This window comes from Leptidea sinapis, chromosome 28 (genome assembly GCF_905404315.1).
Source record: "Leptidea sinapis chromosome 28, ilLepSina1.1, whole genome shotgun sequence".
NCBI classification, from domain to species: Eukaryota; Metazoa; Arthropoda; class Insecta; order Lepidoptera; family Pieridae; genus Leptidea; species Leptidea sinapis.
In genome coordinates this window covers 8,467,235-8,482,166 of record NC_066292.1, presented here as the reverse complement: position 1 = coordinate 8,482,166, position 14,932 = coordinate 8,467,235, and the positions used below count along the sequence as shown (strand labels likewise).

General features: G+C 36.2%; 2 protein-coding genes across 3 annotated transcripts in view; both read right to left on the bottom strand.

Moving 5' to 3' along the window:
- The window catches only part of LOC126972953 (uncharacterized), a 34,332-nt gene that overhangs the window by 2,112 nt on the left and 17,288 nt on the right, over positions 1-14,932 (bottom strand). For both annotated transcript variants that reach the window (XM_050820050.1, XM_050820049.1), the window contains exons 5-8: positions 5,164-5,374; positions 3,905-4,032; positions 1,674-1,810; positions 603-687 (exon numbers count right to left, since the gene is read on the bottom strand). In XM_050820050.1, the coding sequence (XP_050676007.1) occupies positions 603-687; positions 1,674-1,810; positions 3,905-4,032; positions 5,164-5,374 (561 nt within the window). The remainder of the gene's footprint in view (positions 1-602; positions 688-1,673; positions 1,811-3,904; positions 4,033-5,163; positions 5,375-14,932) is intronic.
- LOC126973003 (uncharacterized) lies at positions 12,631-13,999 on the bottom strand. Its single transcript, XM_050820128.1, has one exon. The coding sequence runs from the start codon at positions 13,737-13,739 to the stop codon at positions 12,783-12,785; it is 957 nt and encodes a 318-aa protein (XP_050676085.1). The 5' UTR covers positions 13,740-13,999; the 3' UTR covers positions 12,631-12,782.

Below are 14,932 nucleotides of genomic sequence, written 5' to 3'. Positions count from 1 at the left end.
AAGTTTTAAATGCATTTATGTATGAATTGCATTATCTCATGAAGTAGATAGTATATGATATAGTAACACTTGGAACAACATGGAATATCTATACCTATATATAAAAATGAATTGCTGTTCGTTAGTCTCGCTAAAACTCGAGAACGGCTGGACCGATTTGGCTAATTTTGGTCTTGAATTATTTGTGGAAGTCCAGAGAAGGTTTCAAAGGTGAAAAAATAGGAAAATGCTGCTAAATTAAATAAACACAACAAATTTGTTTTTCCTTTGATGTGTCCATACATCATTTCTATGAGAGTTTATTGACGCACGGTTTGACAGTTCTGCTGTGAAACAATTTCATTACGACAGCAGGGTGCATATTTTACGAAGTAATTTTTGATGTTTTGATATAATATTATTGACAAATTCATATAAAAACATTATTTTATTTATTATATACAGAACAACGTCTGTCGGGTCAGCTAGAACATTATATAATTTATTGTTATTTTTAACAAATATATTATAAGCCATAATAATGGAATTAAAAAAATTGGAGTATTTAATTGTATTGTTAACTCGAAGTAAGCAATGATATGATAAGTGTTTCTTATAGATACCTATCGATAGTACGGAACTCGTCTTCGGAGTCCACATCGTACGCGTGGTCATGTTTGTAGCTCTTGTTGGAAAAACCGACCCCATCTGTAAACATTATACCACGAGATACAGCTATATAATAAACAGTTACACCACCATTACAGACTATTGGCACTGAGAATATTGTAATCTATTTCCTACTTTTGGCATTTCAACCAATCTATAGAATCTTAGTCTGGCCATAAATTAAAAATAAACAAAATATTATAATTGAATTTGGAATCTGTCATTTAGTATTTAATTGATTTTGTTCTCTTGGTGCTCATCAATTCCCATCTTGTGCCAATACGTTTCATGGCGATGTCGTGAAGATCGTACCGCCTGAGAGTTTGCGATGAAAATGCCGAATGCAAGAGTACAGAGTAGTAGTAGACGCAGAGCAAGCCTGATAGACAGTGGACGGCACTGAGCAGGTTGAGTACTGCTATACGCTGACAACCAGAAACGTCTTGAAGCCTTTGAGAAGTGGTGTTATTGCAGAATGCTCTGTATCAGCTGGACACAGAAAGTCTTGAACGTGAGAGTACTTCGGCGCAGCGCCTGAAGCCGGGAGTTACTGCAAACCGTCAAGAAGAGAAAAGTTGAATATTTGGGCCACATCTAGAGACACAAGAGTTACCAACTGCTCCAACTAGAGACTTTGCCCATCATTGTAAGTTTGCCCTCTGGCAAACGACGTGCTAGAAGAATAAAAATGTTCTGGTTGCGTAACATCCGGGAATGGACGAAGATCGCTGTAGAAATACTATTTTGCTTGGCGCAAGACCGCGAACTATTCGCTGAGCTGACGGCCAACCTCCAGTAGTGGAGAGGCACAAGAAGAAGAAGACTGAGCAGGAACTAAAGGCCTTAAGAATTACAATAGAGGACACACAGTCAGGAGGTTAGAGGACCAATGTGATTGATATGCGAGTCACACGGAAGACAGGAAGGAATAGTCAATAGATTCACAAGGAGTCCTTCTAACGTGCTTGCAAATATCTACAAAAGTTGTCTCTCTAAGAATAACCATTTACTCGGTAGGGTCTCACCTTGAGCATCGAACTTGGAGTCGGGCCACTTGACCTCTGGCTCGGAGTAAAGCGACGGCAGAGTCTGATGCGGTGTGGGGTACAGATCCAGGTTACGTTTCTCGTTGAGACTGTCCGTATCCGAGAACGAAGGCATCCTGGAAATTACACTTGTATTAATATTACAGAGGTGCTTTATCTACTTTATCATGAGTTGTACTACGTATCTACAGAAGCTCACCGGAATAAACATATAATTTAATTTTATAACATTTCATCTTAAAACGTAATATATCCTTAGAAAGTTATTAAACATTTACTTGTTATCAAATGCTTTTTAATATTTGCTAACAAAATAATTTGAAGCAAAGTTAACAATTTGTAACTTGTACTACTTACGTACTTGAATACATAAGTATACTTTGATATATTTTATAGCCTAATTAGAAAATAAAGAACCAAAAAAGTATCATTTTTAAGTAGGTAAGACGAACTGCCTCCAAGTACGCCCTTATATTCACAGTACGTCGCAGTTGTCACCACTCCCTACCGATGAGTTAATATCTAGGTCTAGCCATTAAGAAGGTGATAAATGACAATGTAAGAATTTAAAAATTGTTGAGTGCGGTGAATCTGAATTTTGATATTTATTTGTTACCACATAAATTATATACCTATATTAATAAAATGGCAAATGCGCACACAAATTAATTTCATGGCAACAGTCCTCTAGTGATGCAAGAGAATGTGGACGGCGGTGATCACCCAACTTTAGGTGACCCATAAAAGGCATAAAGGCATTTATTTTCTCAAAATTGATTCCTTTAGAATTCTTTTTGATGTCATTTCTAATAACTACTAGATACTACTTACGCTTGCCACTTCTTTCATAAAAAATAAAAAATTGTAAAAATTCTGTAGCTAATCCATGTCTAAGATGTCAACCCTGCTCAAGCTTATCGAACTATTGTTATGGTCATTGAACCATCATGTTAAAATTTGATGAAAAAAAAAGAATTTTGAGTTTCAGTTCTAAGTATGGAGACCACCCAAAATTTATTTATTGATTTTTTTCTATTTTTTTGTGATAATGTTAATGCGGTTCACAGAATACACCTACTTACCAAGTTTCAATAGCATAGTTCTTATAGTTTTGGAAAAAAGTGGCTGTGACATACACGGACAGACATACAGACATGACGAATCTATAAGGGTTCCGTTTTTCGCCATTTGACAACGAAACCCTAAAAAGCCTTAACACAAGTACATAGGCACAAGACTATTGCAAGTTCAATAAATTGTTGACATGATATTGACCACAGAATAGGTAAAAGACACTTGACGCAGGTGCTGCTAGCGCAACACATAATTTTAAGTTGAGTATTGTTAATAGTGCAGTGAATCATATTTTCGGGTTGTAACGGTAACGAAAAGATGAAACTTAAGACACAAACAAATCTAATATATAAAATTCTCGTGTCATGGTGTTAAACTTTGAACTCCTCCGAAACGGCTTGACCGATTCTCATGAAATTTTGAGTGCATATTGTATAGGTCTGAGAATCGGACAACATCTATTTTTCATCCCCCTAAATATTTAGGGTGGTAAACACGAAATTTTTTTTCATTTTTGTGACATTTTTTTTAAATTTGTTTGATTATGAGTAAAAAATACATACAACTTCAAATTTTCACCCATCTACGATCACCAGTTACTTTTGTATCGCGATTTTAATATCGGCAATACAACGTTTGCTGGGTCAGCTAGTACTTATATATAGAATTCAGCCAACAAAACAATGAGTTATGATACACATAATTTACAATTCTATACCAGTGTTTATCTTTCGTCTTATATTAGTTCATAGCGTTCTCACTGTTGTCTACCAAGTCTTCTCATTATTGTATATAAAACGTGTGCTTGTCCGCACCTGTGTTTATCAAACCTAACCTATAGAAAAGCCTGCGTTTAGTATGTCTACTCCACTGTCCAATTTTTGTTTTGGTTTAAGCATTCTATTTGTATGTTGAAGCCTGCGTATTAATACAATTAATTATAATATTTATTTACAACAATACATTTAAGAGGGATGCATTTTTAGTAAGTCTTCTACTCTTCACTTCGAAGGCATAACACGAGCTTCTCAAATGATTTGCACTCGGGATTCGAACCCGGGACCTCTAGCTCAGTAGGCAGGGTCACTAACCACTGGGCTATATGGGTCGTCAAACAACTATTAAAGAGAACATACATGGTGTACTCCTGGAAACAGCTGAACCTCCAGAGTGCGAGGGCCAGTAGAGCCATGAAGATCAGCACGCCGGCTGCGATCGCCATCCACGCCGTCATTACCATTCGCTCGTCGGGGAACGTGAACTCCTGGAGAAACACACAGGATACTTATTAGTACTAATAGTAGAACTAACTGTATACGCAGTTTCCTTCATGAATGAGCAGCGTTGCCGACCGACGTAAGACTTTTGCCGTAGCTTAATGTGATACTGATGCTGAGAAACTACAAACGAAAGGTCTGCTCAAAACAGAGCTGATTTAAAGCACAAATAGCTGTGGAGCACTACTGGATATACAGTTAGTAAAATTAAGTGTTTTAAACAAAATAGCATTTTATATCACTTATAAAACGTCAAAATCTACCACCCATTTGAAAAGATATGCCTCAGACCTGATACGAACTACGGCAAGAGGTTTTAACTGTTTAAGGTTTTACTGTTTAAGGTTTTACTGTTTTAAGAAGTTTGGTGACTTCTTGGAGGAGCTTGGCTGGTTGGAGTAGCCTCTACCACCCTCGCACGCAAAATAGGCGCATATGACGTCGAGTTGCGGAAAGCGCCCGTATGAAGAAGAAGAACTATGGCAAGAGACCCAGCAGCTATTTTATACACAGTAGATACTACTGCTTCTATTATAATAAAGGTTGTCTACCTTATTTTTCAAAACTGAATCTTATAAAATTCTTTCTGGCCGCAGTTAAATCACTACAATCGATTAGTAATCAAATGGAGATTCGAAAGAGAAAAATCACTCCCCGTATTCGTTTTCGGGCTCTTTAATGATATCGTTTCTTATTTTGTACACAGGTACAACAGAAGTAAATATCATATAGGACCAGACCGTCTGATCATTTAGATAATCAGAAACCATTTAATATGTTTATTATAAGTTTTTTTTTATGAAAATAAGGATTGAGACGAGCAAGACGTTCAGCTGATGGTAATTGATACGACCTGCCTATTACAATGCAGTGCTGCTCAAGATTCTAGAAAACCCAAAAATTCTGAACGGCACTACAACTGCACTCGTCCCTTTAAGACATAAGGTGGTAAGTCTCATTTGCCCAGTAATTTTACTAGCTACGGCGCCCTTCAGACCGAAACACCGTTATGTTAACACATTACTGCTTCAAGGCAGAAATAGGCGCCGTTGTGGTACCCATAATCTAGCCGGCATCATGTGCAAAGGAGCCTCCCAAATTATTATATGAATACTGACCTCAACACCCAACGCTGCAAGCCTCGCGGCAAATGGATCCTGTGAAGCATAGGTGTTCCACATCTCCTTCAGATCATCGCTGTGGAGCCTGGGTTCTTCCACCTCCTCATCGTACACCAGGGGAATCCAGAAGGTTACCTCAACACAGTTCTCCGATCCCGGCCAGTTGTGGAAGCAAAGTGCTTCGCCCCTCAATTCCGTCACATTATGCCTGGAAGTGAATTAATGTTAGGTTATTTATAACACAGGATGTTTTTGATGAAATATTTTAAACTTTTTACGAAAATATTTTAATAGGATTAATTTCCTTGTGTTTTTATACTTGATTATATTCAAAGTAACAGTTTTTCACTCTCCCAGATTCCCTTTCCAAGTTATTTTTTTTTTATCATGTATTTAGATTTGTTTGTCTTTCTGTAATTTTAAGTATTTTTGCACATACACGAGAAAATATGCATCACGAATCATGATTATATAATGATCTATCACTTTATTGTTCATATAGCCGTTATCTGCTCCTATGAAATACCAGCTGTTGCCCAATCATCAAATGACAAGAGACCGACCCACTGTTGACTGTCATTTATATTATATCCAATTATTTGTAAATTACTGTTGTAAATCCCTACATAACATTATAATTTAGTCCCATCACCTTTGTTACGTATCTCTTCCGGGGGTAATACGTCACAACAGCCGACCAATCACAGCGCGTCATTTCATGGGGTATAGAAGAGCAGCTTCCGGCTCATTTGACTCGTGCAAAGGCGAAACACGTGTCGAATTGTTTAAAGACAAATATTGGCGGAATTAACACTAAAGAAAACTCAAATCATTTATATAACATTATAATGTAAATGTCAGTTTGTTTGTTACGCTTTCACGCCTAAACCGCTGAACTTATTTTGATGAAATTTAGTATAGAGATAGACAAGAGCTTGGGAAAGTATATAACGATATGTCGCGAATAAAAAAAGGCTTGGCGGGGTTGTATGAAAGTAAGTCACTATCGAAGATAACGCCGTGAAACTTTGTATTTAGAAACTTGATAAGTAATTAATATGTATTAAGTTTTCTAGTACTTTTAAAATTTAGACCTGGGCATGAAAAAGGGTGATGAAAGTTCTATAGTTGGTAGATTATAAAAATGGATTAACCATAGTAGTTTGATGTGTATTATATGCAAAGTGAGTATATAAAAAAAATTAAAATGCCACCCAAAATAAATATTGGACGCGCACGAAGTCAAAAAAGCTAGTCAAATATAAATTTGAGAGTTTTTACCGAAACAATACCCTCTTCTCTCCTCGTAGGAATCGCTACCAGTGAGGTAGAGTAGCCTTGAATATTGTAATATTGTAAATATAATAATAATATCGACACACTTTTTACACAAATTATATTGCCTCAAATTAGGCATATATAGCCTGTGTTATAGGTTGCAAGACAACGATATATTTAATACAATATACTTACTTAAACATACAAAAATACATATAAACATACGTACAAATATACATATAAACATCGGACTCGGAAACAAACATCCATATTCATCATATAAATGCTTGCACCTACCGTGATTCGAACCCGGGACCTCTAGCTTAGTAGGTAGGATCGCTAACCACTCGGCTATATAGGTCTAAAATAAGGGATGAGACGACAAAGACGTTCAGCTGATGGTTGATTACAATGCAGTGCCACTCAGGATTCTTAAAAAACCCAAAATTCTGAGCGGCACTACAACTAGCCCGCGTCACCTTGAGACATAAGATGTCAACTCTCATTTGCCCAGTAATTTCACTAGCTACGGCGCCATTCAGACCGAAACACAATAATGCTTACACATTACTTCTTTACAAAAAGAAAAGGCAGAAATAGTTGTTGTGGTACCCATAATCTAGCCGGCATCCTGTGCAAAGAAGCCACCCACTGGTAGATAGTGCCATGTAAGTAGATAACTCGAAGTTATTATTGGTTAAAGAATTAATCTAGTATTTATTACAGACGCAACTCGCTATGCAAAATTAAAAAATAAAACACGGCGAGTGCAACATTTAAAAACCTAAAATAGGACATGCGGCATTCTTGCTCCAATCAGCATTTGGAATTGTGCCAGAGACTATGCAGTGCATTGTAGAGCTAATATTCAACTTGCAATGAATATATAGAGCCGAACCATATTACCATATTCTCAGCGTTATTTCTAACTAGCTGATGCCCTCGACTTCGTCCGCGTAGATATAGGGTTTCTTAAAATAATAAGCAAGTTTGGAATTGCAGATTATCATGTATGTCCTATTCCAGTTCCGGTTCCGGTTTTCGCTCCCGTTTTCAACATAATAAATGCATCTTATTTCGAGGAAGATTGCTATGGCAAACCAAACTACTGTAGGAATAAAAAAAGCCCGCTGAGTTTCTTGCGCCCATTCTTCTCAGGTCTGAGGCAGTCTCTCTCTTTCTCTGGGTGGTAGTTTTTGACGTTCAATAAGTGATTTTAAATCCTATTTTGAATAAAAATATTTGAATTTGAATTTGAATAGTTATAGCTCTTCGACGTGAATTTCAGTTTTACACAAATCCCGATGGATATTTCCGGGATAAAATGTAGCCTATGTCCTATCCCTAGCTCTAGCATATCGCTGTACAAAATTACATCAAAAACGGAGCAGTAGCTCCGGCGTAAAAGCGTAACAAGCAAACTTACATTCACATTTATAATATTAGTAGGGATGTTAGCCATAAGCAAACGAATAGATACATTTTTGTATGTTTCTGCTTACTAATAAGATTAAATTCATTTAATTTCATCTCCTTACACGTATGGTATTGTTTAGAAGGTCAGTAGTTCTTATAATTAAAAATATCAAGCAACTGCCCTCAGGCTATTGAATAATAAATTGAATTGTACAATATTACTTTGTAAACATATTTTTTGATGAAAAAAAGCCCGCTGAGTATGTTGCGCCCATTCTGCTCATTTCTGAGGCAAGAATGGGTGGTGGTTTTTACTTTCAATAAGTTATGTCACATCCTATTTTGAATAAAAATTTGAATTTGATTATTGTTTTGTCATTAGTCCTACATACATGCGTAAATATTAAGTTAATTTTGACGTTTTGAAATGGCTGAAAACACATCAAAAGATTCTGTGGCATACCTACATTTATTAGTTTTTAATAAAAAGTATTTTTCGCTTTGGCTTGGCGACACTCTGTAAGTCGACCGGTGAAATATATCGGGTTTCAGATTCGATTCATTCACAGACACATTCGTAGGAATGTAAATACATAACATATTTAAATTCCAACGGAAATAAATATAATTCATTAGTTATTCATTCGTAAATTTCTTGATGGAAGTAGAGTAAATTGTCAGTGAAATTGAAACCCGATACATTTCTTTGTCACAGTAATATATTTGCAAGTAATTTAATCGCGGAATAAGAATTTATTTCGTAATTTAAATTATTAAGTGACTGACGTGAGATCGGGAGGTCATTGACGCCAGTACGAGCGTTTATATTAGTTATAAACTCCACGTGACAACAGATAATTTAATGTTTACATGACTTGATGTTGTGGCTTATAAATTAAGATTTAAAAAAAATGCACATATTGAAATAGGAATAGGCTTCCATCCAGTGCCAGGCTGGCGCATAAGCTAACTTAGAAATTGCTTAGGGCATTTAGGCGTTTAATGGTACCTACTATATGCAGAACTGAAAAAAAAAACAAGAGTTGCAATCAAGGAGTTCGGGCAGAAGTGAAAACATGAATATTAAGGTTGTGCATTTTTGAATAGTTTGGAATGATTAGGGAATAATTTCGCATGAATTACTTTATTTATCAGTATAAAAGTACTAATATTTATGTGGTTAAATACAATATTAATTTATTGCGCTATCGTACACAAAAATGACATTTTATATTACATAAAAAATTTAACACTTCAGAACTATTACAATTATTTTACATTAAAAAGTTTATCTCTCAGATAAATCAACTTTGAACCATAATTTCAACGACTTTCTTTTCGAATTTTCGATCAGGTCACGTGTAGTGAGGCGAGTTTAACATTGTATAGCCATTAAAGAAAAGTGAAAAATGCCGTAAAGATTTCACTTCAAAAAATAGTGCCTTCTACGTGACAGACAAGGCTGTTAAGTTGCGCGTATATATTGACTTGAGCAATGAGATGTAAAAGACACTGTTGCAGTATTAAAAAATAAAATATTGTATATTAATATTTTTTTGATTATCATTGCAACAACTATTCCACGTATCTCTCTCGCTTTTAGTAGAAATTCTAAGTTAGGTAACGATTTATAGCAATCTTTAATCTTATGTTAAATTTTTTTAAGGACCGATCTTCTTACAAAACTATATTACTAACGGATAGGGGCTCCACAGTTTGCATAGGGCAAGTGCTCTTAATCCTGCACTTCTTCCAGCTTGCGAGACCGGCGGGCGATCTTATGGTATATCTAACACATTGATGGGCAGCAGCGATCGGAAGCAGTGCAGAAGGCCTGGCAGTTAGTCTCGACATAACGAAGGCCTTCGATCGTGTACGGCACAACGCATTTTTCTGAAAACTTCAACCATTTTGGCTTTCCGAGGGTTTATGCAAGTGAGCCACCAGCTAACTCAAAGGGCGCGGCACACAGGTCGTTGTCGACAGTTGTTGCTCAACCCCGAAGCCTGTGAACACTGGTATTCCCCAAGGCTGTGTGCTAGCTCCTATACTGTTTCTTCTGCATATCAATGATATGTTGGCCTCCTCCAACATGCATTGCTATGCGGATAACAGTAACGGAGATACCGTATTCACGGGCCATGCATCTCTCTCTCGGGAAATCGTCGACCAGTGCCGTAAGAAACTTGTGGAGTCCTCTCAAAAGACTCAATTTTGCGTGTATACCACAAACAAAAACTCATTCGTCGTATCGCTCTTCGACAACACTTCCCCTAATGAGTCACTTGGGTATACTGGGTCTCGAAATCGCGAGCGATTGCCAATTCGCGCTCACCTGGAGGTCAAAGCGTCAAAGGAAATGCACAATATTATATAGACTTTAAGAACCAAAAAAAGCCATGGAATAGGCGAAATTTCTCCTTTTTACACTAAAAGAATATCCCGACGAACTTATTAGCTTTACCATTTTGTTTATGGGTTAATCAATAGACGGAATATTTCCTGACCTATTTATTATATATTATGCTGATTGAAATAAATCGAGCTAGCCATAGCCAGCTATTGGTTCCAGACAACGATATAATATGCAACACGATATACATAAACAGACATCCAAGACTCGGAAACAAACATTGCAAGGAACCTTATAGCTAGGTAGTCAGGATCGCTAGCCACTAAGATTCACCCCTCAAACGAAGATAACTTCGTTGCAACTTATAATATAAAATGGTCGTACGTTAATATAAAATTCACAAAAAAATAAAAAAAAGGTTGTAATATTATAATCGTATTAGAAGTATCTTCTAATATGAATATATATCCTTAACAATCTTATTTAGAGACATAAATAAAATAAAATAGTCTCTATAACTGATGAGTCATGACTAAACACATAAGTACAAAATACAATTTATATATTCACTACCAACATTGCCTCAGTTTTGCCTCATGCCAAAAGCCTTCTTAAGCGCCTTTCAATATGAAAATATAAAACAAAACATCTCAATAGAGTAATTAAACTAAATCAGTTTTTGGTAGAAATTCAAATGAAATCAGTAATTTATTATCTAAAGATTCGTGCATGGCTGAATACACGAAACAGTGGAAGCATTGCCGCTACCTCTGGGCCTTGGCCAAGTACCCAAAAGAATATAGTACTCCAGTCAAGAGACGTGTTACAAAGCCTTTGTATTTGTGTCTACAATTAACTCCGCTCTCACCGGATTTACACGTCGCTAATTAAGCTACTGTGGGACTCAACTTAAAACGACCAAGAGTGACATTTTTATGTAGACCAGCACTGTTTTAGTAGAAGAACGAAAGATTTTTTCCGACATATTTAACAATCATCGTCATATTCCAACCATTACCAGTGGGAGCCTTCTTCGCACAGGATGCCGTGAAGCAGTAATGTGTAAGCATTATTGTGTTTCGGTCTGAAAGGCACCGTAGCTACTGAAATTACTGGGCAAATGAGATTTAACATCTTATGTCTCAAGGTGACGAGGGCAATTGTAGTGCCACTATCCTGAGCGGCACTGCATTGTTATGGGCAGGGCGTATCAAGTACCATCAGCTGAACGTCCTGTTCGTCTAGTCCCATAATGTCATAAAAAAACATCTAAACCTTCCAAATCAAGAATTCAGTTAAGTACTTTTTGAGTATATCGCAAACAGACAAACAGATTTTAATATACTAGCGCATTTTTCTCAAATATTGACTTCAACCGGTTATAGCTAATTATAAACGAATCTAAATGAATATAGATTTTAACTACTAATTAATTGAATTCCTGTCGATATACTTAAAGTATTATGTATCTTAGCGATCGTGAAATTAGCTCAAATTACTCTCGTGTCTGTAAATACCTTATGAAAATATTAAAGTAAAACAATAATGACCAAGCATTGAAGACTTTAATGCACATTTAAGTTATGATTACAATATACGTATTAACATCAATAAAAACTCACCATAAACATCTTCACATCACCTAACACCGATAATACTTACGTAGACATTAAAAATATTAAATACTTCAGACGGATTCGAATAGTCATCTATATATAACTATATATTATAGTTAACGATGAAATATGTTCACTTAAATTTATAACAGGTATTTACATCTAATTTTTGATCTATAATACTCAGGTATAGTGTCCAGTCTTACGTAATTTATAACAATTTCTATGAAGATATGTTCCTTTTCACTCTACTGGGTTCTTTAATAGTTCTTCCGTTTCTCTCGGAGGAAACTTAATGCTAAGCCTCATAGGAGTTTCTCTTCCGCTGGTTTTTTAATATCTATAGGTTCTAAAGGTTCTACACTATCAACTCTAATAAAAGTATCATTATTATTATAGTTATATTCAACTTGTGCTACAGTTACATCAGATTCTACATTATCTGATTCGGATACATTGTTGTTATCTAATTTTACATTCATCGTACTACTTTCAGCTCTTTTCGTAGAAGATGATCTCGCGTTTAGCTTTTCTGTGCCACAATTACTCATTTGCGGATAGTGATGCAATATTGCAGTTGTGCTGAAAGTTATTTTTCCACACTTAACAAACTCTTTTGGTGTTTTCTTATCTACTTTACTAGTAGAAGGAACCTCAATTGATTCCTCAGGAGACCTTAATCTAATACGTTTAATTATATTTTCATCTTCCTCAATTAGTACATCCTTACTATTCTCAATTAAATCCAATGCAAGTTTCTTACTTTTCCTTAATTTCTCCATTTGTTTATTGTATCGATTCATATCTAACGTGTTGTTGTGTTTTAGTGGCAACGAATTTGGCAATTTTTTCTGAGGTCGCTCCTCAACTATGTATCACAATTTCTGATCACTTTGTTTTTCTGATCCCTTTATTTCTTTAGCCGCAACGCCATCGCGTGCGGCATTCAACAGCTATGTTTGAGATTGGACCATCGATATGCTCGTAGTCTCAGTCACAATTGTCGGTGCTGAAAACTCTTCACGTGTATAATCATAAATAGGATATTCACAACAAATGAAACATTTCAAGAATCTTGGCACTTCCACATAAAATGCAGGAGGAATCGGTATGAATGGTGACGTTGATGCTTTATAATACAAATAATTTGGGTTGTCTCTGTATTTCTCGTCAGCCGTACGTTCTAGCAACGGTATACCAGATAAGAATAATATGATAGCTGTTGTGAATAGAGGTGATAATATTGCAATGTACTCAACCCCTTCAATAACATTCAGGGAGATTATAAATATACCCCACCACAGGACAACTTCACCAAAATAGTTGGGATGTCTGGATAAACCCCACAGGCCATCGTCACACCACTTGCCCTGATTAGCTGGCTCCTGCCTGAAGGCAAATTTTTGCAAGTCTGCGTACGTTTCGATGAGTAATCCACAGACAAATACCCCGGCTCCAGCCGAGTCAAGTGTTGTCATCGTTTTTGGTGCTTTGGGGTATGAATGATGAGCAGAATTAATTATTATAACTGGAAGACTGACCACGTACACCCAGACCGCTTGAAAAGTATAAAACACTGCAAATCTCAGCGTGTTACTGCGACGATCTTCAAATTGTTTATCTCTTCCAATATGGTAGATTCTGTAGATTAAATACGCGGACAGCCTCACCCCCCACAAACACACGAACGCAGTAACCATAAGTTGTCTGCTGTCGTAACTTTTTAAAGTGTTACCTCCTTGTCCGAGAAAGAATGTTAACAATGCAATAATAATAAAGTTCGCTCCTCCGGTGAAATCTGTAACTTTGTCGCTTTGAGACAGTGATGCTATAGTGAAGAATAGGATCTGCATCGCGACCGTGGCCATGGCACTCAAAGCGAAGTTATTCTTATCAATGAAAGGCTCCATCGTTCAATGTCGACACTATATCTTGTAACTTTTGGCATCAGGAAGAACAGGAATCGATTTGTTTGCGCATTGCCGTACTTGTATCGATGTCATTTGAACTCCAAATATATTTGTTTGGTTTCAAATTGGATCATATTTAGCCAATTATTGAACGTTTGGAAAGGAACGCGGTCTGTTTGACTGTGATGCTTTTGATTTTACGATCGCGGCACGGTTTACTTGTATTGAACGAGGGCTTGCTACTAAAATAGATATGACGTTTACGAAACGCGCCTGCGTCCGTTTGGCGCATGCGTGCTACGCATCCGATACGTGTTAAAGTTTTGGTAAGAGACTTTATTTCGCTTTATTATGCTGAAAATATATTATCTGTAACATATTGGAACTGTTGCCAATAAGATAATAAAGGTACGTACTTTTAATTGGAACTTTATTTGCTTGTTTTACAGACTTAAATACGGTTGTACCTACTTAATCCAAAGTTTTGGTTTACGGATACGGACGCTAAAATATACCTTTAAACGAAACTTTTATATAGTTTTTTCTTTTACCTAATTGATTATAATATATCAAATACGAACTTTTATAATGTGAACGGTGTTTTGTATTTATATATAGTGAACGGGGTTCACAGACTTACGGCCGTTCCCAATATACTATCTACAGATAGAGATAAATTACTACCTTCTACTGTCAGTAATTAGCTGTCAATAATCTGAAGCTGTCCCAATATACCCGAAAAGTCGTTCTTATCGCCTTTTATTGGGACGCGTGAATTGCAATTTCCATACAAAAATCTATAGCTCGTAAGCTATAGCTTATGGGACGTCGTATACGTCGTCCCATTGACAGACGGCGTATACGGATAAGGTGAGTTACCGTCGATAAGATTATTGGGACAGAAAAGTCAACGATAGTTACAATTTTTATCTCAAGTAAGAGATAGACTGAATATTGGGAAAGGCTGTAAATGTCAAGTAAGTGTGTTCGAGATAATATTCTAATAGGAGAAAATAATTACATAATATTATCATCACACAATTCGATTATACTATTCGTTAGCTAGAGAATCTAATAAATCGTTACTATGAGTATATTTAAAGTAAAAAGATTAAACCCAACAAAGGGGTAAGCACTTTTCTCTTTTAAGGTATAACATTCAACCTTTAGAATAGATACTAATAATTACCAAA